The 24,775-nt window shown below is 38.2% G+C and overlaps 2 protein-coding genes across 5 annotated transcripts; one reads left to right on the forward strand and one right to left on the reverse strand.

Moving 5' to 3' along the window:
* Nucleotides 1–3,653: 3,653 nt before the first annotated feature.
* On the reverse strand, nt 3,654–17,084 carry bcas1 (brain enriched myelin associated protein 1). Of its 4 annotated transcripts, XM_044038856.1 has the most exons (15): nt 16,813–17,084; nt 16,578–16,658; nt 15,908–15,992; nt 14,835–15,091; nt 10,715–10,882; nt 9,724–9,780; nt 9,487–9,513; nt 9,094–9,309; nt 8,156–8,209; nt 7,849–7,887; nt 7,680–7,715; nt 7,385–7,414; nt 6,745–6,867; nt 6,067–6,279; nt 3,654–5,636 (listed from the first exon to the last, which is right to left on the reverse strand). In XM_044038856.1, the coding sequence occupies exons 2-15, from the start codon at nt 16,614–16,616 to the stop codon at nt 5,562–5,564; spliced, it is 1,419 nt and encodes a 472-aa protein (XP_043894791.1). In that variant the 5' UTR covers nt 16,617–16,658; nt 16,813–17,084; the 3' UTR covers nt 3,654–5,561. The 4 variants fall into 4 exon arrangements, with proteins under 4 accessions (XP_043894791.1, XP_043894792.1, XP_043894793.1 ...); XM_044038857.1 differs by lacking the exon at nt 9,487–9,513; XM_044038858.1 differs by lacking the exon at nt 7,680–7,715.
* A 1,455-nt stretch (nt 17,085–18,539) lies between these two features.
* Nucleotides 18,540–24,274, forward strand: pfdn4 (prefoldin subunit 4). The gene is made up of 4 exons (XM_044038861.1): nt 18,540–18,618; nt 20,547–20,654; nt 21,081–21,221; nt 23,714–24,274. The coding sequence occupies exons 1-4, from the start codon at nt 18,592–18,594 to the stop codon at nt 23,843–23,845; spliced, it is 408 nt and encodes a 135-aa protein (XP_043894796.1). The 5' UTR covers nt 18,540–18,591; the 3' UTR covers nt 23,846–24,274.
* The last annotated feature ends 501 nt before the right edge of the window (nt 24,275–24,775 follow it).

The following is a 24,775-nucleotide window of genomic DNA, read 5'->3' on the forward strand; positions in this document are numbered from 1 at the left end:
CCCACATGACCTACGTGTACGGGAATGGCTGTGCACGTAACGCTGACTTTAAAACACCACTTTAAATGTCCGGTGTGTCTATGTGGCTGCGTTCAAATGTACTTTAAAAAGGTGACATTTATCATTTTAAACCAGCCACGTTATTCCTCCATGTATCTATAGTCGTGTGTCATGATTGTGTTTTTCTTTCCACGTTTACTTCACTGACCTTGGGCTAGTGTGTGTTGATAATGCCTCTGACGCTTCCTTAATGTAAGTAAACTCTCTTTCTCTTACACACACACACACACACAGTGATTGTACAGTGGTGTTCAGAGTCTCGGGCAACACAACAACACACGATGTTTGGTGTATAACAATAATAACAACAATAATAATAATAATGCTTCACCTAGCGTACCTAAAACTGTGACCACCTTTTTTTCTGTTTCTTCTTCTTCTTCTTCTTCTTCTCCTCCGTCTTCTTCTTCCACGCTCTCACGTCATGCATCAGCTACCATGTGGAGATGGGGGAGGGGTGATGCCTCAAACTTTTCACAGATACATGAGGGTTTTTTTGGTTGTTGGTTTTTTGTTGTTGCAGAAGCTGTGTTTGGTTGAGTCATAAGACATTTCACGTTATTCCAATTTCCTTTGAACCCTGCTATGAAATGCCCAGTTAGAGCATGTACTTAAAAAGCCCCAAAAAAAAAAACTTTACATACATTAACTCAACTTGCCTGTCACATTTAAACTTTCTCTTCACTGACACATTCATGCATATGGTGTTTAAAGTTGTGTGAAACCTGCTATTAAAGAGGAGGTTTACACACCAATACAGCAATAACAAATGCAGAGAGGGCGTGTAGTAAGAAAAATAATAAGTAAATCTTGACCATCACCTACAGTAGCACCTTCTGGCTAATGTGTAGTTAAACAGCAGCAGCCCCTCCTCCACTCTGTAACCCCTCCAACATCAGGCAGTGACGGCAGCTTAAAGCCACACATTACACAATCAATGAAGATATTCAGTAGACTGCAGTGCATGCTGACACACACACACACACACACATATAACCTCCCTCTGAATGGCAGCAAAAGAAGAAAAACTTTATCAGTAACCACTCCCAGCCTAAGGAACAGTGAACAAAGCCTGGAAGACTTCATTTGCCAACACCATCTCTCTCACACTCACATTAGACCCAGGCTGTGGCATGAAACTCCCTCTTTGTACTGACACTCTGGCGGTGTTGTGGTTATATTAAATGTTTTCCCGATTTCTTTTCTGTTCATCCTTGTTGTTACCAAACGGGTCGTACTAAATTTGGTGTTCACTATGAGATGAAAACACAAGCTGATTTACAGGTTTGGTGAGCAGACTGCTGCAATGCATGTGAGATTATTAAGCCCAGTGTTACATACTGAAAGAGATACTGTTCCCATCACAGAGAATATTGGATATGAGGAATCTAACAAATAATTCCTGTTTTTCTTTTCAAAGAATACATGTTCACAACAGTAGTTTGTTTTGCATCTTACACACTAAATGGAAAACATTTTTTTAAATCCTTGCATTACTCTGATTCAAAATTTTTTTTTTTTTAGCATTCTTGCGTCACTCTTAGATCCAGTTACACAAACCAGTCTAGTATGTTAATCAAAGAGACCACGTGTGACACATATAGGCCTCCTGCTCATTTCCTATTGTTCTGTGACCACAAAGGGTCCATGAAAGGCTATCAATCTGGAGCAGCAGCAGTATGACGCCTCTGGATGATGACTTTGCCAAAAGTTGTCGAGCCGATCATAAAAATCCCCCCAGCGTGGTGGTTGTTCCAGTTTGTGTTCAAATATTTGAGCATTTATTTCGCTTAATGATTATATAATAGACACTGTCGCCGTCATTTGATTAGCATGCGCCATAATAACAGCAACAAGTGGCCAAAGATTTTCCCTGTAAGTGATCAAATTAACTTTGTGCTGTGGTTTGACTCTATGCAAATGCGACTTCTCTGCCAAACTCATTGTCTCATTGTTTCTCCACAAAGCAAAACATATATGTATGCATTCAGCACCAAAGCCAAAGCACTGCATTCTAATTAAAGATAGAGAGGGGGGAAAAAAATACTTGAATGAATAATTATGTATTCAGCAGACAGACACTCGGATAGGAACTGGATCAACGGATGGAGAAAGGCTGTGGTGGCTTGTTTTTGTCTTGACGTGTCAGGAGCAGCTGACTGCATTGTTCTCCTCCAGATTCACAGCCTGGCTTCTTTCACAATCCTGGTGTCGCTCCTGAAAGATAATCTCCTCTCTCACCCAGAGCCGATAATGTTTATTCAAGGCAACCAGCTGTTGTGTTGTTGATCAGCAAATACGTTTTATGCTCATTTTGAGAAAATTGAGAAAATGGAAGATGTACTTTTGTCATTCTCTCCGTGTGACCTTTTACTTGACTTTTACGCTTTGTCTTGCCTTTTTTTATCCCAATATGAGTCCAGTGATGTGCACAGACATAGGATACACACAGAAAAGAAAAATTCAGTCTATTAGTATCAAAATATTTTAAGTAAGTGGGCAGCAGTGTATGTAAAAGGCCAATATAAAACGAATGCCTTTCCTCTCATGTTCCTGGTGTTGAATAATTCCCATTTTAATGTGTCTAGTTTAAGTCCGTACTAATGTTAACTCATATATTATTTCATTGTGAAAACCAGAACAATGAAATACAAATATGTTTTGTAATAAGTTTTCTGCCACAAAAACAAGATCCAAAGTCCTCTGAAGTCCTAGTGTCATCAGCAACATTATAATGCCAGTGTTTTCTACTAAACTAAGGACTGTGTTGCAGTCCTGAAGTCTGAAATCAACCTAAAAGCTTATGCCTAACATGGATATCTGCACCTTTCACATTTTTAACCTTATAAATATATATGATTTACTGTATTTTTAGCAGTTTCATACTATGCTCAGGGACAGAACACGTACAATTATGACTCTTTCGTGTCCCGTACAAATCTTTGTGTTACTATTTAATTGCACCAGGAACCAAACAAAGTCCAAACAACATTTGCCATAAAAATACAATGGAATTTTAGAGGTCAAGGGTTTATTATCCTTTGGATGATGACAAAAACATGATGAAATGCATTAATGCAAGTGTTTTTTCTATACTTGCAACTGTTTTATTCATGAATAGCTCTATAGATGGCGTTAATCCTTCCAGTAGAAAGTAAAAAATCCCATAACAAACCACACCTAAAGGTCATCTGCATCAGAATACCTAACATGTGTAGGACCTGATGTTTCAAACCTTGATTTGAGCTGAAAAAAACCCCTGTCCTTTCCAGGCTTTAGACGACTGCTATTAATTTGCTCTGTGGTCAGAATGGAGCAGAACAGACTTGTTCCTACTGAGCAGTGCCGTGATGCACATTAGTTCTGACAGCAGGCCTCCTGTCAGGCCTCTCTGCCCATCGTTCCGCCCCCTCCCAAGCCCAGGGCGTTCACACAGTTACATGCATTGTCCTGGGATGAACTGCAGCAGCGTGGTGCTCAAGCAGGTCTTGCAGTGTTTCCAGTCGTTGCATTCATTTCTACAAGTCGTTTAATCAGAATCCACTGAATTGCCTATAATTATACGCAGAAACATTTCACCAGTCCTTGTGAGATTTAATGTCAATGGCTTTATTTCACATAACAAGTCCTTGTTTTCATAGTCTCATAGTTACAACTGTTACCTTTGAATGGAGAATGGGTGTCTTTTCATTCCGAGTTCTATGAAAATATTAATTTCAAGATGATGTACATAAGCATTTTGTCCCATTATAACTTTGTGATCAACGGTATATGTTATGTTTAGGAATGAACACAAGCTCGTCATACCAGCAATACTTGTGGGGAAAATGTCCCACTGCAGCTTAATTTAAAACAATCCTCAGGAGGAAAAAACACTGACAATGGAGCACATGCTTTAACTGCACAGGCAACGCCTCCCCTTTTCACCTTTATTGTCACAGCAATATCTGTGATCACACTTATTAAAGAGGGTGAAACAAAAAGAGTGTGTCTCATTGATAACAAAGGAGCAGTGTGAGTTATGCCCCGGGGGGTGCTGTGCCTCGTCACTTCACGGTGGGTGAATGGTGGGTCTGAGACTTTTAGCGAGTTGAGACACATCCTTCCAAATACTGCACACAGTGCCATCGATCAAAGAAATGACACCATAAAAAATTAAAAGAAGGTTTTGATGTCTAGCTTTTCCTGAAATGCACAATTCCTTAGATCACATTACACATCTTCAACCCCTAAAGTGTCTCTTGTGGTCTCTAAAAATATAAATTAGGATTTCATTTTGGATGTCTGACAGAGTTACAAATGATGCCCAACACTATAAGGTCACTTTTCTTTGAACACGTAGATGAGTAAGGTTTACAGTATTTGCTTGCGCATGACCACACCCAACACAGTGAAGTGACATGTGTTAACACCTTCCCAGCTCACAAGTATAGCGCACGAAAACAAATTGGATGTCATTGTAAAAGAATGTCATATTCAGCTAACTCGACGGGCGACATACTTTTACAGTTGTTGCAGATGTGAAGCTCACTTGGGTCTTTATTTATTTTTTCACGAGTCGACTGATGAGGGGCAGACAAACATATTTATTGTCTTCAAGATAACTGAGGTTACACAGACAGGCACACATGTGGGCAAACAAAAGCATGATATCAATTGCACACATGCCAAACACGGATGACAAACGCCACAAAACTTCATTTAAGTCACTTGACACAAAGTGCTGCTATCAAATTAAAAGCTATTGGGCTGCAAGTTATGAAGACAGTGACGTACGACCTGGACATATTTCCATAACAACGCCTCAGCTGCATTTGTTTGCGTGCTTACAACAAGTCATTCAGAGCACTATAAAGATTGTGATTTTCTGTATGGGCCCAAATGTGACGGATATGATACCAGAGGTGTGTTAGCGCTTTAATCCACACATGGGTTATGTAGATTTAATCTCTTTCTAGTACAATTTGTTAAATTAACCCACTCCTGTCATTTGAAATGTATCCCTTTGGTCACTTTTTTTCCAGTATGATTTGATATCAACACAATCCTAATCATAGCACAATCAAAGAACCTATATGAGAATATGGTTTTAAATGTTTCAGACAAGTTAATAACTAAAAGCAAAGCGTGGGTCTGTGTATTGCATAAGCCCATTGTGTTAGATTGCGAGATCAGAAAAAAAAGGCACATTAAATGTCTATAGAAAAGGTTTCACACTCATATTGCAATACTTTCCAAGACATTTATATGACCAAAAAAATAAAATATATATACATGTATCTGAACAACCTCATTCCAAACTAGTTCTCCCACCTGCTCTGACAACAGTGTTCACCTGCTTTCATCCACTAAGGTTTCCATTCACATTTAAACATCTATGCTGTAACAAAAAAAAAAACAATAACACAGTTAAAGTAATTCAAGGGAATGAAGGGGGTGATGAGAGAACGAGTGAGATAAAGTAAGAGTATCTCTCTGTACAGGGAAACTTCAGTGTTGTTTTATTTGGCCTTCTCTGCTGTAACAGTGATAGACTCTGTCTGGACTCCGGCATCTGTAGAATGGCGTTTTTGACCCTGAAATTGAAATGGAGCAAGTAGAATAAATGTCACGTGGGAAGCAGCTTCTAACTTGGAGTTTCCCATTTTCTCATTTATCATATCACTAAACTTCATTGCTTGCAATCCTGCATGAAATGTGTGTGTTTAGTGTGTTCCTATTATCTTTACCCTCAGGGCAAATCAACTTTATTAACTGTAAAGCATTCAAATCAAACTGTGCTTGTTTTCAGGAAGTGTAACATGATAAACACTGCACTGTGAGATGGGGACCTACGCCTTTAATCGCTTGGTGAGTTGCTGCTGCCATCTTGTGGGGGATGATGCAACAACATCTAATTTCATTATTCAGTATTGTTAAAAAAAATAAACCCCCAATAATGACTGTATTAATATACATAGAGCTGTGACCATTGATATCTGTGAAGAAAGTGATGCTAATGCTTACCAGGAATTTAAACAACTGATGGACTGAGTTCCTCTTCTCCTTTTTGGGAATGTTGGCTACATCCTCTCCATCCTGGGATCCCACTGAGGCCTGTTTGTTTTCTACCTCTGATGACTTGGCCACTGGTTTGGGTTCCTCCTTGATTTTAACCGCCTGTGCAGCCTCTGTTGCCACAGGCGGGGCAGCTGCGGCCTCCTTCTTAGGCTCAGCGGCCTAGAATATTGCGGTACAAAAGAGAGCATGCTGTATTACAATTCAGGAACAACAGAGAATCCTAAAAAAATGTCCTGCACGAGTCACTTCTGTCATCTCAGAGTCACATGACGTGAGTCTGAGGTGATATTTGATGAGACATTAAGGTGTTCATGGATCCTGAATCCGAAGGGTCCAGGGACTACAACATTATTAGCGATGATCACAGAGGAACTGATGTGTTTAAAGGTAAAAAAACGAGCAGGTATTAATAATTAAGGGTTAGTAACATGTCTCTTCTTAAGTTTATTTATTACTCCAGTAGTTTTCCTGAGGCGCTTCACCGCCAGGAATTTTTGTGGTCATGAGGCATAACAGTACTTCAAATTCACCCCGCGTTACTTTTTGTTTAGTAATCCGTCCTCATTCCATCCATGCTCGGAGATTTTCAAAGTCTTATAAAAAATTAATTGAGCAGGTTCTTACTTTTGGCTTGAAGAGAGAAAAGAAGGATACTGTTGGAGCTGTATTCTTTTCTTCCTGAACAGGTGGTGGTGGTTCAGGCTTTGCAGCAGCCTCCAGAGTGCCAGTTTTTGAGGGATCTACTTTCTTTTATCCAAAAAAAAGTGAAAATAAAGATCATAAGTTATTGATAGATTAAAGGCGTGACCCTTCCTGAAGCTGACAGAGTGAGAGCAGGATCTGCCACCTGCAAGTGAAAGAAGAGGTAGAACTGGAAGAAATGTCTGAGATCAGAGCAGAGAGGAGACAGCTAAATCAGATAGCATCAGATCCAGTCCCTGTAAGAATAAAGAACCCCACAACATCATGCACACAAAAAAGAAAATATAACAAATGGTGGTTTCTATCTCTAGGTTTCAGAGATTGTCTTACTTCAAAGGAATAGTTTGACATTTGGGAAATACTTGCACAGTAAGAGAAGAGCTATGGTGCCACTCTCATTATCTATCTGAGGCTATATCCAGCTGCAGGATAAATTAGCTTAGCATAAAGACAGAAAGAAGGAAGGAATTGGATCTGAGCTCTGTCCATAGAGAGAAAACCCTAAAAGCAAAAAATGGAAGAAAAACCAATAAGTACAATCCCCAAAAAGTTGTTAATTTACCTCAGCAGACTGTGGTTCTCCATCTACCATCTGCAGGGAAGGAAAAGTTATTTGTTTCCCCGATCGATTCAAATGCTGTATGAAATTAATGTGATCTTACAAATGGAAAAATAATCATACTAATAATCAAGTCATCAAAAATAGTGCAAATGTCACATTTCTACTAAAATGAAAGGGAAGATCATTCTTGGTACAATTTATTCTGTGTCACATCTGTAACAACATCATGTCAGAGGTGCCTGCTGAGTGAAGAAAATGAAATGTTAATATTCGCGGGCACTTCTCACTGATTTACCTGTGCCTCATTCTCTGCTGTCTCTGGAGGTACAACCTTGTTTTCACCCCGAGCAAATGAAAATGAATTAAAATATGCAAAGAAAAAAATAATAATAATAAACATGGTGAGGTGATATATTCAGACGAACAGAAGATTATGCCTCCTAAAGAACTCTTCTCTGATTTACCTGGACGTCTACTGCCCCTGGTTCCACCACAGGCTCCTCCTGCAGAGTAAAACTGCCTGATTAATCTGAACCAGTGCAAATTTAAATAAATTCAAATGCTGTAATTTACCAGGCAGTACGTCTGTTGTGTAACACGCACATTATGTGTTGTTAATACCTATAATAATTCAGTTCATAGCACAGACCTGCAGGTGAGAGATTAATAATCCTACAGGTACAATCACACACACACACACACACACACAAACCAGAATTCATTATGTTCCCTGAATACAGATGAGAAGAGCAAGCAGACTCTCCAGTTTACCTCTCCTGGCTCTACCTCTGCTTCTTCTGCAGCCTGTGGTGTCTCCTTGGCTGACTGCAGGACAGCAGAGGAGTTGGTTTTGTTAGTAAAAGTCAACAAGACAGAAAGATATTAATGCCCAAGAAAATTCCACTGTCAAATGAATATTGATAAAAATAAATGGTATAGACTGTTGTGTTAATTATAGAGGTGATGGTTGGGGAAGGGGGCAAAGTGGTTGGTGTAGCGGTTAGCACTCTTGCCTTTGGAACAAGGGCATTGCATGTTCTCCTCGTGTGTGCATGGGCTTTCTCCCACAGTCAATATGGGGATTAGGTAAATTGGAAGTTCTAAATTGACCGTGAGAGTGGATGATTGTTTGTCTCTATATGTGGCCCTGTAATGGACTGGCGATCTGTCCAGGTTGTACCCCGTCTATCGCCCTATGCCAGCTGAGTACAGCACCCCTGTGACCCCATGTGGAGGATAAAGCAGTAGAAAATGGATGGATGGATGGGGAAGTAGCTGTTTAAAATAAACGAGTCACCATGTGCCCCTTTGGTGATGGGAATATGAATCTTCCCATGCAGAAAAGTGGACTGTGATAGAAACAGCAGTGTTAATTTGGGACAATTTCCTGGGGGAAACATTTTGAGAGTATATGAAACCTCATTCTCAAAGATTACATTCAAAACAAGCCACGTGCGCTTTACACAATTGCTGTTCCAATTTATAAAGCACACATTGTTCAGTTTCTGCCACCTCCAGGGAAAAAAAACATGTTTAGTACCAGTATGAGCCACTGCTGCAGATTTGTCCAAGGCTTTGGCATCACTTACTGAAGCACCCAAATCACATACAGCATGGTTCACACTGTGTTATAATATGTGGACACCACACTCGCTCAAAGCCTAAAACCCTAATTCATAATAACGATTTTATCTCCATGGTTTATTTACCTTCGAGCGAAAGAATCTGCTCAGAGAATCTTTGGTTGATTTTCCTTTTGAGGGTGCGGGTTGCTTTGCAGCGGCTTTTGGTTCTTCTTTCGGAGAGGGTTTTACGGGTTTTACAGCTGGGTCTCCTTTGATTTCCATTTTTGGTGGCTCTGGAGGAGGTGGTGGTGGGATAGACATTCCTTTGGGCGCTGCAGGAGGTTCAGATATTTGTGCAACCTATTCAAGAGGGAGAGGATGGTGAAGTATGGGTTCGCTGAAGAAACTGCTCACACCATAATTTAAGTGCAAATGCATTTCATGCAGTTTAGTGGTGGATTAAAATGTATGACTTTGGTGTGAATCAAATCAGGATCTGTTATATGAATGAAAACAAATACTAGGCTTTATGCTCACAGTAGTGTCTGCTGCTGGTTGGGGCTCCTGGGATTATGTGGCAACAGAAAAAGCAAGCAGTTAGAGAGATGAAGTCAAACTGAAGAAAACAAAAACCTGCTCTGCCTCTTGTCGATAATAAACCCTAACATTATTGAAAAAGGATTGGATTTAGAAAGAGAGATAAATCCCATGAAGCATGATATTAATAAGCAACCAAATGTAATGTGTGGCATTGCTTCAGGAACATCTGTTTACCTGATCCTTTTTGGCATCTGGAGTTGCTGTTTCCTTTTTGGATGTTTTAGGAGTCACCTGTGCAGAAAAGGGAAGAACATGTCACTGCCCGGGGTCATTGAATTTATGCTACACAAAAAAGAGGAAACATTTTATGTAAGTTAATGCTACTGGCAGTAAAATGTTGACGTTGATATACTTGATGCGACTGAAACAAAACAAATATTATTTAGATAAAACACAAGTCTTTTATGAATGCAGACACAGGCCTTAATGATCAGTTTTACTGCAGCACAGTGAATGCACTCTGAGGTTTCTGACAGAGCACGTACAGTACATGCACTGTCATCGTGACTGCCATTGTGCTGCGGAGATGGCGTAGGCCTGCCCTCGCTCTTTCTTCACAAGTCTCAACTTCCATCCGCACAAGCTTCCCTTGTGAGCTCACAGTATGGGCTGAACAATAGGCCACATTCCCGCATGTTCAAAGACTTGATTAGCATGGGGCTAGGGCAATGGTAAACTCTTTAAAACGGCATGAATCCCAAAGCATGATGAAGACGATTACAATAGTTGCTTGTTGTAGGGTTTCCATAAGGCAGTGTCATCATGGCCGAGCGAGTAATGGATGCCTTCAAACTGCCCTTTTCCATGCATCTCAACTCCCAATCGAGGGAATCACAAATAAACAAATAAACATGAAACACATCTTCACTGTTTAATTTATTTTCCAATTCATCAGGCTAATTACCAAATGTCTTGTCTTCAGTGGCTTTAAACCTTTAGAAGATAATTAGAGCAAGAGATTAATTTCATTTTTGTTGTATGAGCAGCTGTTTGCCTTCAGTGATAGCGGAGGATAACAAGTTTGGATTTTTTTTTCTTCCCTTTTTCTTTGAATACAGCTATTTAACTGTTTATTTTCCCAAGCTGTCTAAATTCACAAGATAATTCATTTAAAACATCAACAGCACAAAAACACACTCTCAATTTCTAGAACAGGGTCACTTACTAGTGTTTTGAAGAAGTTCATAACTGAATTATTTTCCTCCTCTGGGTTCTCCTCAGGTTGACTGTTCCCGTTGTCAGTTTCAACGTTTTCCTCCGCTTGACCTGGTTCTGGAGTCACACTTTCTGGTTCCGTTAATGATTCTGAGTCTTGCTTTAGGTTAGCTGTTTCCTATACACCATCACAAAGAATCAGCCTTTGAGAAGTATGTTAGTGCAGCAGAGCTGATATGCAAGCAGTGAGTGTCTTAATCGCAGCATTGAGATGGGAGCACAATTCCAACCATGCCTCTGCCTACTCGGTGCATTGTCAACAATCACCCTTTTATTAATGTGTGTATCCAACCCCTCACTCATTGATATTCAACAATGTGTGAGAGTTATGCCCTGAGAAATATCAGCCATGTCCTTACGGTGAATATATTTGAACTATAGAATAGGCTTGGTTGTCTTTTATTTATTTTTTATTTTTTTTAATTAATAATTATTCCTTCACATGTTATATTCAAAATCCATTTATTCAAAAACATTTTAGAATGTTTCAATAAAAGAAAGGATTATATACGACAATACAAATAACATAGAAAGTAAATTATTTTATTGAAAAAAATTGTCACTTTTTTTACAGTATGAACTGTGTGTTAATGACATACATACAGACAAAGGTACTTTGTATATTACAGGACACTTATTGTAAGTTTTTCTACAATCCAGTTTGTGATTGCTACCACAAACCAAAACAGCTCATGCGCTCACTAATGATGAAGACCAATATTTTTCAAAACAAAACAACATTTGGAAATTGACCTTCAACATTTATTCACTGCTCTGTCTTTGGAGTCACATGGACAGTAACGGTAACACTGTATCCCAGTGGAAACATATCTAAATTAACAAGACTAAATAACGAGTTCTCAACAACTGATGTACAGGCTGACTGCAGCCTATCACATAAAGCTTCCATGGGCAGGTTTGTAACAGTAACACTATCTATGGTCTCATTCTCTACAGTCTCTTCTTCTTCACCGATCTGTGGTCCGACCTTCTCTGAAGTCACAAGGTGACATTCAGCTTCTTCTGCAATGGGGTCTTCTACAATGGTCTCAAGAATAGCCTCAACAGACTCTGCCTCAGGCTCATCTAAAGTTACAGAGTTCTCTTCAAGCGAAGCATCATCAGAATTGCCCGACTGACACATGTTCTGTTCTGTAACTGCATCATTATTTGTCTCATGGATTATCACTAGATTACAACTGTCCATTGTTGAGTCGCCCTCTACAGTCTGTTCATTTGCAGCGATCTCTGGTCCAACTTTGTCTGAGGTTGCAAGGTCACATTCAGCCTCTTCTTCAGTGAGTTCTTCAACAACAGCCTCGAGGATGACCTCAAGAGAATCTGACACCGGTCCATCGAAAGTTGAAGCAGGCTCATCTAAGGTTACAGAGTTCTCTTCAAGTGAAGCATCATCAGAATTGCCCGATTGACACATGTTCTGTTCTGTAACTGCATCATCATTTGTCTCAAGGATTATCACTAGATTACAACTGTCCATTGTTGATTCGTCCTCTACAGTCTGTTCATTTGCAGCGATCTCTGGTCCAACTTTATCTGAGGTTGCAAGGTCACATTCAGCCTCTTCTTCAGTGAGTTCTTCAACAACAGCCTCGAGGATGACCTCAAGAGAATCTGACACCGGTCCATTGAAAGTTGAAGCATCACTATCTTCTGATTCTTCATCAATTTCTGCTGTCAGTTCTTCAGCAGATTCTTCAGAAATAGCAACTCCTGTGACTTCTTCTGTGGATGTCTCTTTGGCATCAGTATCTTCTTCAAGATTTTCTGGCACTGCTTCAAATTCATTTGATAAAACCTCGACCGCTTCTTCGATCATCTCTTCAGCGACTTCATCTACAGGATCCTCTGGAAGTGTAAGGGTTACTATTTGTCCCACACAGAGTGGCACAAAAAACGTTGAAGTGAAAACCTCTTCTTCCAGAGAGCTGTCATCATCTCCCACAGGCTCCTGTGAAGTGGCACCACAGCATTCAAGTTCTTGAGAAAGGACATCAATTGTTGCCTCGAATATCACCTCATCACTTTCACTGACAGCAGGACTTGGATCTGATTCTTCGACTGTTTCTTGTCCTACATCAGAAATGGCTTCATCTTCAATCTCATTCTCGTTTGATGTGATAATATGATGAGTGGACCCAAGAGAATCATTTAAGCTTGTTGGAAGTTCATTAGAAGATACTTCTACAATCAAAATGTTCTCTTCTTCAGAGCAGACACCACACTTCTCTGAAGTCTCATCGTCATTCACAGTGCTGAGCGAGTCCTGTTCATCTATTTCTGGTGCATCATCAATTGGAACTGTGTCATCAGTGTTGAGCTCTTCATTGGCTGAATCCTCCCTAATTAAAATCTCTGTCTCAGTAAGGGTGGGATGTTCTTCTGCAGGAGTGTCCTGGTTTGTGGGTGTAGGACTTGGCTCCTTGGCTGCAACCTCAGAGATTGTTTCTATCACCAAAGTCATCAACTCTTCGTCGAGGGAAGAAACACCATTTTCTTCCTCAGACTCGGGGGAGATGACATCAGGCTCAGGTTCAGTGCTTTCAATCAATGCCACATCAGCTGACATGTCTCCACCTTCCACACAGTTGTCCTCCATAATTACTTCATCTATCCTTGGCTCTGACGTGTCTATAACAATGTAGTCACTGGATTCAGAAAAAGCAGCAAAAACAAGCTCAACACAATCTGTGACCACTTTAGGAAGGCTTGACACAATGTCCTTGGTGTTATTTTCTTCGGCGTCCATTTCCTCTGTAATGGATTTGATTTGGTTGGATTCTGGTCCCGTTGCTATTCCTGGCTCAGCCTCCACTGGACCCTCTTCCGCGGGATTGCAGTGGCTGATTTCAAAATGATCAGAAACCTCCGCCCACTTCTCTGGGATGACCACTTTGTACATAATCCCAGCTGTTTGGTTCTCTGAGGGTTCCACCTTTGCAATCTCTTCTACAGCCTCCTCTGCAATTATGACAGCAGGTGTTTCCAGTGAATCCTCCTTTCCCACTGGGTCTTCAGAATTAATATTTGCATCCTCACAGTCACTGGTTTGCGTTGAAATATCAAACTCATTTTGTCTGTCTGTCTGAGTGGATGTTTCGGCTCTTTGATGTGGACATTCTATCTCCTCTTGGTGCTCAATGATGATCCCTGTGGCAGCTTCCTCTCCACTTGCGGTCAACTCCTTTATCATGAAAATCAACATTCACATTTATGTTTAGATAAATTTGGTTTGTTGTTTCCGGGATACATAGCACAACCATGCTCTTAATCACAATGAGTGCAATGCTGAAAAGTGACCCGAAAAAATACAAACATGTCTACACTGCAATACAACATGACCCCTTCTTTAAAAAAAACTATGTCAGTGAGTTGTTGATTGAAATATATGGATTTTGATGGTTGTTGTGGGATGTGCTAAACAATATATTATTATAAGTATTGGTCATTTTGTACTACTGCATTATAATCTATTGTGTTGAATATATTTTAATTGGACATGCTTTGTTGGATAAAATAAAAATAATCCCCACTAGTATCTGTTTCCGTCAAAATGTCTTGCATTGCATAGATGTTTGTATTTTGTGGTCTCTCAGTCATGAAAGTGTTTTGTGATCTCATGTTAGATTGGTTAATGAAGCAGTTAAAAGAAAAATTCAATTAAAAGAGAAATTAAAAGGAGATTATTGAGAAAATATAAATCTGAGTGAGTTCAAGATATTTGGGGAGATGATAACATAATGAGTGTTTTTTATGTTTTTGTCAACAAATCCCATGAAAAGTCTCTGCCACCATTTGAGTACATTGATAATAGCAATGTGTTCTTATCAAAAAGGGAATGTTTAAATGTGTAAACCTTTAATTTTTAAATAATTTGCTAAAACCGCTGGGCTCTTTGACTCAGAGCAAAAGTATTTCACACAGAAAGAACTGTGGTTGGGGATTGACTACGAGTAAACGACAATGTCACCAAGTGTCTTTGATCTTTTCATGGGATTAATGAAGAAATTGAGAATACCATCTTTGAACATTGACACAGAAAGTCTACTCACCGGCTGTGCTTCAACGGCAGGACTTACATCCGTTTCATCCTCATTTGTCGTCTCTTTTTGTTGTGGTGGAGGCACGTCTTTCTTTTTGAACATTTTGCCAAAAAGGGATTTACTTTTCTTAACCTCTTCCTTCGGGATGGTGAGTTCTGGTATTTCAGAAATAAGTTGGGCCTCAGTGGGTTCACTGTCTGATTCCACTACCACAAAATCAGGCTCAGGTGTCTCAACCTCTGCGTGGACTGTCTTCTCACCATTCACTGTAAAAAAGAAGAATTGGTGATTGAAAAAATGTGTATGCCATATTTTAAAATACTGTATAGGAAACCAAACAATTCTCTTAATACACAAACTAAAACTCTAGGAACCATTTCTAGTATTCTAATTTTTTCAAATGATTTTATCTTGTCAAAATGTGACTGCTCTGTAATTTAAAAGTGATGAAATAATTAATTGTTCACCAGTTCATTTGTAAGAAACCTCAAATAAGTTCAGCACAACATTAAGGTCAAGTATTATCTATTCGTGCAATGCTCTGTCTCCGTGGAGTAAACATGGGCTTGTCAAATTTGGGTAGTAACATCTTTAACTCCGGCACCAACATGAGCCCTTAGACAAACTCAAACACCAGTGGGAATGTTACAGTATTATTGTCACTAACACTAGCCACACTATGAGCGTTCAAATAGTTGCTCCTTGTTAATGTCTTGAGACTACGCCTAGATTGGAAAACTGCAGACACAAATCCAGAAGGGAGTTACTGTGTTTGCAGAGTATTAGGAGTCCAAAGGACTAACTCAACATGAACATGCACGAATCGTCTGATTTCATCTGTCACAAACTGATTAAAGATATATATATATTTATTTATTTATTTTCCATTAAGCAAGACACTTAAACAGGATATTCTGTCCTGAAATACTGTACAATTTTTAGAAAATATTTTCATTAAGACTCTACATTTATGTTTTTATTTTGTTGGTACATTTTTTTAAGAGATGTGAAACTCTAATTTATAGATTTTGTTTGTTTGTTGTTTTTTAACTATAAAGAAAAAGAGAGAGAATATCCCTTACCATCAACCTCCAGTCCATTAAATGTCATGTTTGCTGAGACACCATTCACTGATCCATTTTCATGCTTCTCGGGAAGTTTTCCATTCTAAGAAGAAGAAGAAGAAGAAGATGATGATGATGATGATACAGAAACTTAAGAAAGCAATAGTTGGGAATCACTGACTCAGCATTTCCCACAAACAGATGAAAAATAAATGAACTCTAAACAACAAATGGTCTGCAGTTCGCCAATGTATACAAACAAAGCACAGACTGACAGCTGAACAATACACATGTCCGCAATTATTTAACCAGACAAGCCACAAATCTTAATCCTCATTACGTAAAACACCTAAAAGTCAGTTTTCAATAAAAAATCATGGCGTGAGCTCGTAGAATCAAAACTAGTAGATTCTTTGCTGCGTATAAAGGAAACTAAGAAAATGCTCTGGTCTAAAAAATTAAAAATTAAAATATCTGTACAATATTGATCACTAGCTCAGGAAACAATGGTGTATCTTTTGATCATAGTTTGTATTCCTGTTTTTTTGTATTGCACAATCCCATAGTTGTGAATAAAAACAAAATCCTGCATTTTGAATTTAAAACTCAGTGGTTAAACATTTCCATTTTCCCCATGTTTTCTTACCACAGCAAAGGTATAGATATTACAGATGTAGCGCCACTTTACCTGGATTGGCTCTTTGTTATTTGAATGCTCGTTTCCCATTTCTTTTCCAGTTCAGACCAAAAGCGTTCAGCTCAAATTCAGCTGAAACATATTATATATAACAAAGAGGAAAAATCAGAAACATAGCTTTGTTACAGCGACAAGCAAATAAATACAACATATCTTGACTGTCTTCTTTTCTGTAACTGAGTCAGATTGTTAAGGTCTTAAACTCAGTATTATGAAAATGTCTTACCGTCTCTGCAAGTCAAGCAAGTGATATCCTCCTGAAGAAAAACTGGTGTGTCTCTTTTAGAGAGTTGCTCCTTCCCAACTGTGTATGTAGGCTTTTGTTAACAGGCTATTTTATGTGTGCTTTAAAATGGGTGGGACGTTTTTAAGTAATCAATTGGATTTGGTTCAGTGGAAAGCCCATCATTTCACACCTGGTGTGCTTTGATAAAATAACCTGATTAGTTCATAATATCCTTTTCTAGAATCACCTGACATTCCCCTGACAAGATCAGAGTGATGTATACTCAATAAAGCACAGCATATAATAAGTTGTTACTTCTATGCTTTGTTGACACATGTGGCTGGAAGTAGCAGGATGTGTAATAAGGATATTAGTCTGGCATGCTTTCACACTGCCGAAACAAAAACAAATGTGTGAAATTACAACCCTACTTCCATAACCTAATTATTATAGGTACGTCTTTTTGAATATTCTTATTTAACTTTACTAATACTTCGGTTTGTTTTGAAATTCACATGTAGATGTATTTTTACTAAACCAAAAGGAAAAAAGTTACCTAAACTATTGTATTACTTTAGTAATATTGGATAAAAAACATAAAAGGGGCCTTCTGAGTGGCAAAGACCAAGAATGTGCTCTATAATCATTAATCATGGCAGACAAAGATCTCTGTGATTAAATCATTCATTCTTAAAATGCCTCTATAGTCACATTTACATGTCTTTGAGGGCCTCTCAGTGCATCAGTCCACACTATTATCAAAGATTAAGTGATCATTTGACTTGTTCCTCCTTTCATCTTCATGATTTATTACGTTTGTGAGTAAATATGCAGATTTCCAGGCTCACTGGAGCTCCACACTATTTTGCTGTAATAACCTCATGGTATAACTCCAAAAGAGTAAAAGCCTACTTATTTGCTTTACTGAATTGAACATGGCAAGGCTTGGAATCCTTGAGCACAATGTCCCAATTGTGCAGCCTATAGCTTGCATACTGAGGTGGGAGTTGGATTCCCCCTGTCTGGGTTGTGCCTGCAGCTGAGGGACCTCAAGCAACCTCTTCATGGTGCACCAACGCACAACAGCCCACTAGTTTTATTTGCAGCACGACAGTTTACAAAAAGGCCATTCTTTTTAAGACGAGTTGGAAGAAACAACATGTTAACCATATTAACCTTAATCCTCTACATGGGATTATTTTTTTCATGACAGTCCATTCTACAGATTAGGTGTAATAGCACTTACTTTAACATTGATGTGGTACACTTCACTATATTTATTGACATCTCCTGTAGTGAGTCTGAATTGGTCCAGCTTTGCAGATGTATTCTGTAAATATTTGAATTTGGGTGCAGTACAGTTTGCTGAAGAAATATTTACAGAGCAGCAGCTCCGGTTGATATAATAACATGTTTGTTCTATTCTAAGCAAGTATGCATATTTCTTTACATGGTAAATGGAAATGATTCATCAATGTGAAACCAATATGTCTGAATTGTCCCTGATGGTGGGATTGATAAATGTCTTTGAACTGTGAATTACTGGCCATGTTTTCATGTCATGGCAAAGCTAAATTATATGAACAGTAGCTGTTCATATAATTCACCTACACCGTGTTACAAAATGCAAATGCACAAAACTAACACAAATAATTTGTTGATGTTTGTTGGATTTGTTTTTTTAAATGTAACCCTCCCGATTGTCTGTCCCGCTAGATGGCGGTGTATACATATGGTCGCGTTAAGTCCTGCTCCCTTGTTGCAGTCGAAGAAACGAAGATGGCAGCCACCGTGAAGGGACCTGTTGTAAGTCAAAATACATATATTTATCTATATTAAACCATCCTTTCATTACACACATTATGAACGTTATGTCAAAAATAAATACGCGTATAACTGCATGTTGAAAAACAGCCGCAGATGCTTGTGTCAGTGATGATTAACGCACCAGTCACGCCCTCGTGTAGCTTAGCACAATGATAGCAAGTAGCTAAATGTTAGCATGCGCGGTAGCTAAGTATCCCAATGTTCATGGTCAGTGCTGTCTGCCATTTCACCATGCTTTAGTAATAATAGCATCAAAATATGAAATATTATGGAGGTGTGGGGTCTGTGGTGCAAAACAACGGTCGGTGTCAGGATAGCACTTACTTTATCGACAACTACTAGACTCAGTCATGTTCATCAATGTCTGTCTACAGCGTTATTATAACTAGTCATTATTAAGTTTAAGATATCTTTAACTATCTACATTATGCTTATTAGATAGCTTGACGTCAGTTTCAGACAGTCAGAACGAAGTTGTAGATATTTTTAACTTGAATTGTGTCTATAATAACAAACCCCATCCACAAACTGAATTACGGATAACAGTGACATCACCTATATCTGTATTGGTAATTCCAGGAAGTCAAATTTGGCGATTTAATGAGTATAAATTACACAAGCACATTTCAGGACGATTTTTCAAGTCGATCGAGATTTCCATGATTATTTCCAAGCATGACTCCTTTTCCCTCCGTTCCACTTCATTTCAGAATGTGATGTGTACATTTATCACTGCACTACATTGTTTAATAAATCACTATTTAGTTAACAACTCAGTTTTCTATGAATGGGTTTTGTTAAAAATCTGAACAACCCAACAGGACAGAGTGGTACTAAGTGATATTGTGTAATTTCACTTCCATTATAAATGTTTTGTCAGTTAGATTGTCAGTGTTGTGCATATTGGATATACATACAATACAATTAGTTGTAGCAAGGGTTCATGCTGGTGTTATATCCATTAATGAAACAGAACCAGACATGTTTCCTGCACTTTGTATTTGTAGTTTAGTATCTTTGAGGGAAGACCAAATAAAATGAACAATGTTTTATTATCCTTTCTATATTTTTCATTTACCTGCTGCTTGAAATTCCTCTGTTTAACAGACAATAACAGACTGCAGTGCAGGTAACCTTTACTCAAAAACACAAAGCTCTCTTGTGCAGCTTTATCCAGAGGAAGTAATTTAAAAAGCATATAAGATTATTAATAATCCCACTCAAGTTCTCTATTTTAGCTGCTACATCAGCAATGTGCTTTATACTGTTCATATATTTAAAAGCAACTGGAAGATGTTGGGTTTATTGCAGAAGCCATCAGACTGGTGAACAGTAACAAGTCATGTTGTTCAATGTACTTTAACCTTATATATCATCATAGATATCTTCCAAACTTTTAACCCAACATTTAGGTAATCGTAGGACCATTTATCATCTTAGATTTTGGATATCATCATGTTGTGATTAGGTGTCTGTGGTGACTTTTCCTGGTTCTAAGTGTTATGGTTAGCATTGATCATTTCTGTTGATAATTATGATATTTTATCAAATGATATATAAGATGAGATATATCCCATATCGCCCAGCCCTAGATGATTGTTTGAAATGTGTGTTTTCTATTGTTTTGCTACTTGTCCCTTTTACTTAATTGTATCTGTTTACAGCAACATGTAATTAACAACCAAACTTGATGAAAAACTATGATGCATGTAAATGATTAGGTTAATAAGCTTAAAATGTGATGCTTTGTTGAGGCCTGCATCCAATGACAAATGTTATGTTCATTCTTTACTCCAAATACATTTTTATAGTTTTACTGAAGATATTTGAAACTGGACTTTTAGTTTTATTTTGTACTTTTATCTGAGCACATATTTTATTGCTGCTAATTTCCTGTTTTTTTGCAGGCAGTTGAAGATGTGAATGTCACATTTGAAGACCAGCAGAAGATCAATAAATTTGCCAGGAACACGAATCGAATGACAGAATTCAAAACTGAAATAGAGGCAAAGAAAGTAAGTCCTGTTTGTTTTTTGTTTGTTTGTTTGTTTGTTTTTCACCTTGTATGGCATACAGTAAGTGTTTTACATCGCAGTCCTTTTTTTCTTGAGGGTTATAATGCTCATTGTTTGTTGAAGCTGTTAAATAACGGCATTGATTCACCTTAATGTGGATTCAGGGTTCTCCTAAACTTGACTGCATTAATGTCTTTTTAATATTTAATCAGCTCTCACTGATTTAAAATTAAAATACTGGAAACACCTTTCAGTGTAAAACAACATTTAATCAGTGCTGAAAATTACACCTTACCATAGAGGTGAGTTAACACTTACTGATTCTGTGAAACAATGTGTTCAGAGAAGTCATGTTTAACTTTGGTAGGAATTACTAAAATTAATTTGTTAATAGCCTTTAAATTGTCCCCTTTTGTCTCTTTTCAGAAATCGCTGCAGAACTTACAGGATGCCTCTGATGACTTAATGATGTTAGAAGACGACTCTCTGTTGATCCCATATCAAATTGGTGACGTCTTTATCAGTCACACCCAGGAAGAAACGCAGGAGATGCTGGAGACCGCAAAGGTGAGTTTCAGTGTCTTTCGTCCATTCTAAGTATTCATCATCTGTAAAAGACCTTAGACACCTTAGGCCAAAGTCATCAATATGAAAGCCGGTGGGAGAGGATTTATTTAACATATAATATTTGCTACGTTTACTAATTTAGGCAGACGTAAATGACTTTACTTTATGTTGCAGTGAATTAATTAAAAAAGACAGAAGAGAAGTTTTTAGCAAAATTAAAATAAATATTAGTTTTTTACTATTAATATAAATATGTTTTCTCTCGTCATATGTAATAGAAGAAAACTTAATTTCCTGCCAACTTAAGTTGGTTCCCCGGGTTCTGTATTTGCTAGCAATTTTTTTGATCTTGATCCTTTTAATCTGATGACTTTGAAGCATCATCACATCATCCATCCATCTGGTCATGATGCATTTAAACTGTATACAGTGGCAAAAAAAAATCCCTCTTACTCTGAGATTATTATCAGTGAAGTACAAACATTACAATAAGACTGATGTGTTTTGTATGAATATTCATGCAGTGTCTTTTCAACCAAATCGTTTTGAAATCAGTCCACTGAAGCTGAAGGACTGGATTCTACTTAAAAATCACCTTGTTCACACAAGTCTCGGCAGCCACAGAAGTTTTAGGGAAAAACAGATGGGGTTTTCTTGCTTAACTTTTTCTCCACACAATATATTATTAATAAATATTTCCTCTATTCCCCCTCTTGTGCACTTGTGTAGAGAGCTGTCATATTTGCCTAAAAGAAATTGTGATATATTTTTAAATAGGAAAAAAACCTAACTCATTCTACTCAATGTCTTATGTTTAACAAATAATAATTATGTAAATCAGCAGAACACTCGGTGCCAATTTATTTATACTGCTTTTATCACATGACTTCCTCACAGACTATTTCCCTTGGGGAAATCGTGTCATCTGTGGAATTGAAAATAGGTAATACAAAACTAGACATTTCCCTGAGCTCACATCATCTATCAATATACAGAACCATGTTATTATCCACATCTGCACCAAATTGACCTCTTCAAATATACAGACATATGCCTCATTTTAGTTTCATCCCGATATTTCATTACTTTGTGGTGACAGAAACCATATAATATAAAATATAATGCCACCACATTAAAATCACTGCAAAAGTCCTAAACCCCACATTCACTCAATGTTTATAGAATGTTTTTTTTTAAATATATATGTACATGCTTTTATGAAGCAATTTTCCATTGTTGAACTATGTCAATATAACTCTTTCTTCTCTTAGTATACAGGTATACTAAGGTTTACATGTTTTCATTATATGACATTGGAAGAAGCTCAGTCTTGAGAAATTCATTTATTTATAAGTTCTATTGCTTATTTGTATCAAGGAGACAGGAGACGTGTTGAAATAACTGTATTTTCATCTAAAACTCCATGAGAAAGCAAATAACCGTGTTTTCCAAAATTCCGTCATGCAGTTCAGATTGAAAATAAAAGAACAACATGACTCCCTCAGGCTGACTCAGGTGTCATCTGTTAGAAGATGATGTTTAGCCAGATGGCAGTTCACACAAAGGAGCACTTAAGAACATCCTCAGTGCACCTGTGGTAGTAGGTTTGGCCATTGTCAGTCGCCAGAGCTCTATAGCTGCTGAAGCACAGAGAAGGCAGGCTTTATACCAGAGGGGTTTGTAGATTTGGCCTTGTCCTCCCTTCTGCCACTTCAACGTCCTCGCGTGTACACCTTCATCATTCCGTAACAAAAGCACACTGCACAGGCCTGTGCTGCATGATGTGGGGCAGTGTTTGACACACTGTGAATAAAATATTTGATGACAACAGTGTCACTCATTATGCCTGCACCTTTTGTGTGTGTGTACATATATATATATAATGTTGAGTTAGGTTGTAGCTCGACTATGCTGTTTAAATTGCCTCCTGTCGGTGTCCCAGTATATAAACACTTGAGGGAATTACTTTATTGAATTAAGTGTGTCCACCTCTGCTTTAGTAGGTGGTGATATACATCCTTTCAGCTTGTTAGTATTAGGCATTTGTCTTTGTCATGGTCTTTTTAACCATCCATTAACGCAAAAATATTTCATTCTTTCAGTCTCCTTATCAGTCCAGAAATTCCCCCCCCTCTGATTTTTGCCATGTTTTTTCTTGTTGTATTCTTTTGTGAAATGGCTTCTTCTATTATTTTTGGGTCAAAGCCTGTGGAGCTTTGACCCAAACTGTGGAGCATTTGCAGAGTGGCCCTGCCAGATCAATTGATCATATACAGTGCATGCAATTTGACTCCCAGTCAGACTTTGATGTAGTACAATCGGATTAACATGTTGTATTATGACTAAAACAATTGGTTTTTTTCCCCAAGGTCATGTAAACATACTGAGCTGTCAAATGTCTGTGACCCTGTTGTTGCTCACCTTCTTGGACGGGGGGGGGATAAAGTTGCAGTGGCCTTCATATAATTGGAGTTTCCATGTTCTGTAACCAGGAGGCACTGGAGCAGGAGGTCAGGGGCCTTGAGGACCAAGTGTCAGCGATACAACAAGTGTTGGGTGATCTGAAGGTCCAGCTCTATGCCAAGTTTGGTAACAATATTAACCTGGAGGCAGATGAAAGCTGAGCAGTGAAACAGACATTGACAGCTGTGACAACATGGACTTTTTCATGCAGCTCTCGTATCACATCTGTAGCAGGACATTTGTCAAACAAAGCATGAGCATGAACTGCTTAGTTGTTGTTTTTTAGCTTCTTAGCTTTTGTCTGCACAGGTGAGGCATGTGTTTAGATTTGTGGCAAATTTAAATAATTTAAATAAATGTGCACCATTTGGAACATATTTTCTTTGTACCCTCATTCAATGTTCATTTTTCTTTTACTCAATTGATCAAGCTGAAGTAAAAAAAAAGAAAAGAAAAATGGCTGTGTCGCAATTCAACTTGTAGTAAATTTAACATTCTGCACATGAGCCCATTTCATTTGTGACCCAGCTGCATATTTGATTACCCCGAAGGTTTGGATTAAATTAACAGAAGTTCTCTGTTTGACACAACACTGCTCTGCATGGTGAATGGGTTATTTTAAAATGAAAGCGCTTAAGTTTCCAACCTGCTCAACCTTATTAAGGATTTTGTGGCGTTAAGACTTGAAATCAAGTCAGTGCTTATTAAATTAGCATACCCTCACACTGAAGGCTAGAGTGGGGTCCAAAAGTCTGAGACCTGAGACTTGCTCTGTGTTTTTTTATGCTTGTAAAGACATGGAAATGTTAAAGCTAATCAATATTGAGTTGAAAACTGAGAGATATCTGTGATATAGCCACATGTCTTTGATAAGTTATTCCATCGTAATCTGTGACCACAGTCTTTAATAAGACATGACAATCATGCTAATGAGGGAGCAGAATCTAAGCCGCCCTGAAAATCCTCTGAACCTTTTCATCAATGGGAAAGGTTAAATAAATCTCATACCGACAGTAGCTTTGTAAAGTCGGATCTTGTCTCTTAATAAGTAGCTACACATCGTTTGAAGTCTGTGCAGCTATGTGGTCACG

This window comes from Solea senegalensis, linkage group LG11, assembly GCF_019176455.1.
Source record: "Solea senegalensis isolate Sse05_10M linkage group LG11, IFAPA_SoseM_1, whole genome shotgun sequence".
NCBI lineage: Eukaryota > Metazoa > Chordata > Actinopteri > Pleuronectiformes > Soleidae > Solea > Solea senegalensis.